At 44.7% G+C, this 2,237-nt stretch overlaps 1 protein-coding gene across 1 annotated transcript in view; it reads left to right on the top strand.

Moving 5' to 3' along the window:
• The window catches only part of FLT3 (fms related receptor tyrosine kinase 3), a gene marked incomplete at its 5' end in the record, with an annotated part of 119,415 nt that overhangs the window by 76,260 nt on the left and 40,918 nt on the right, over positions 1 to 2,237 (top strand). Inside the window, 3 exon segments of the mRNA XM_042783406.1 lie at positions 395 to 501; positions 588 to 720; positions 810 to 914. Of these exon segments, the coding sequence (XP_042639340.1) occupies positions 395 to 501; positions 588 to 720; positions 810 to 914 (345 nt within the window).

Genomic DNA, 2,237 nt, shown 5'->3' on the forward strand with positions numbered 1-2,237 from the left:
CCTGGTCATCCCTCCTGTCTCCCAACCCCTGATGACCACGAGTTGTTTTATCGCTCTCCTCTGGAATGTCCTATAGTTGGAATCGTACAATAGTTAGCTTTTTCCAACTGAGTTCTTTCACTTAGCAACATGAATTTTCAAACTTCCTAAACGATTTTTTTTTTTTAATGTGTTTAGAAACATTGAACGCTTCCTAGAGAGGAAGGACTTTCCAATTCCCCTTCTTGTGAGCATTTGCTGATTTTCCGTCGGGGAGTGGGGTACATGCAGAGTTGTTAAAGGATTGAAAGTGATGGCGGCTCAAACAGGCCGGGAGAGGTTCGAAAGGACCATTGCATCATTTGTAACACAAACAGGAGTCCTGACTCACTGCTTGGGGGCACTCTTGTTGCAGACCCCTTCCTGTTCATCCAAGACAACATCTCATTCTACGCAACCATTGGATTTTGTCTTCTCTTCATCGCGGTTTTAACCATGCTCCTTTATCACAAGTACAAGAAGGTAAAAGCCAAGGTCAAAATTCATCCTTGCTTCCTGTCCCTGCAGAACTGCCCGTTCTTACCAGACTCATTCTCTCATCCTCGCAGCAATTTAGGTACGAAAGCCAGCTGCAGATGGTTCAGGTGACCGGCTCGCTGGATAACGAGTACTTCTACGTCGATTTCAGAGACTTTGAGTATGATCTCAAATGGGAGTTTCCAAGAGAAAATCTTGAGTTTGGTAGGAGCCGATGGTTGTGAACGTTTCCGTAGCCGTTCCTTCCTGTTGGGAAACCACTCAGATAGGTTCACTCACTGTTTCTGTTGTAGGGAAAGTGCTGGGATCAGGTGCCTTCGGGAAAGTGATGAATGCCACCGCCTATGGAATTAGTAAAACAGGAGTCTCGATCCAGGTTGCTGTTAAGATGCTGAAAGGTACGGCAAAGCGGAATGATTCCAACACGACACACAGAGACAATAGGCACAATTTCCCACTCACCTCCTCTCCCCATTTCCATAGTTTTTTAAAAAGAATAATTTACTGTGTTTTTAGTGTAGGTTTACACACATCACTTAGGTTCCCATTCAACCATGTCTGTATATGTTGTACCATGACGTGGGTTACGTCCCTCACATTGCATGAGCATTCTCATTATTCTGTCTGGTTGTTCTGTTTCCATTCATCTAGTTTCCCTGTCCCCTTTCAGTCTCACCTTTCTTTTAAAGTCATTATTGACCATTTGGTCTCATAGAGGTGATTTTTAAAAGAAGAACAATGCTTATGGGTGATATTCATTATTTGTTGAGCCAACTTGTTCAGCTACAAGGTGACCTCAGGGATTAGTTTCAGTTCAGAGTTTGAACTGTATTTCAGGGCAACATAATCTGGAGGAGGAGTCCTCCAGTCTCAACTAGTAGGTCTGGGTTTGTTTTTTTGTTTTTTTGTTTTTTTTTAATTTGAGGTTCTGTTCCACATTTTTCTCCCATCTTTCAGGGTCCATTCATTGTGACCTTGATTAGAAAGGGCAGTATTGATAACGGGGCACCATCAGGCTCTTCTGGTCTCAGGGTGGGTGAGGTGGCAGTTGGTGTAGTCTGTTTGTCCTGTAGACTAGTTTCTCCTTTGAGTCTCTGGTTTGCCATCATTTTTTATGGTTATTGCTAGCCGTGCTTCCCAGATGGAGGTACCATCAATGAACTTATGAATACATGACATACGGTACCCACACCCTCCTCTTTCTCCTCTATTGTTTAGTTCCTATTCACTTCAGTATCAGGGGATGTATTGGATGCAGGTCGATGCTCTTTTTTTAAATTCTTGATCTAGATTCTGGGTGGTTGTTGGTGTGTGTCATCTAGTCAGTTCTGACTCATAGTGACCTCAGTGACAGAGTAGAACTGCCTCATAGGGTTTCCCGGGCTGTGATCCTTACAGGAGCAGCACACCACATCTTTCTCCCACGGAGCAGCTGATGGATTTGAACCACCAACCTTTCAGTTAGCAGCCTAGTGCCTTCACTACTGCATCACCAGGGCTCCTCCCCATCTCCATTAGAACTGTTCTAATCTAAGCCTTTCTCCCCTCAACTCCTGCAGTAGCCTTCTGCAAAAACGGCAAGGAGGCCACATGTTCTGACCTCCTCTAATCTCACAAGAGGAAGACAGCAGTAATCCAAGGCCTATTACTGCAAAGCCAAACATGCTGCCTCCCTCCAGCCCTTTCACCAACTGTTCCTCCCAAAGCACCCACCACCTCTC

The sequence above is a fragment of the Orycteropus afer genome, unplaced genomic scaffold (assembly GCF_000298275.1).
Source record: "Orycteropus afer afer isolate SDZICR_OR568_19922 unplaced genomic scaffold, OryAfe1.0 scaffold01057, whole genome shotgun sequence".
NCBI lineage: Eukaryota > Metazoa > Chordata > Mammalia > Tubulidentata > Orycteropodidae > Orycteropus > Orycteropus afer.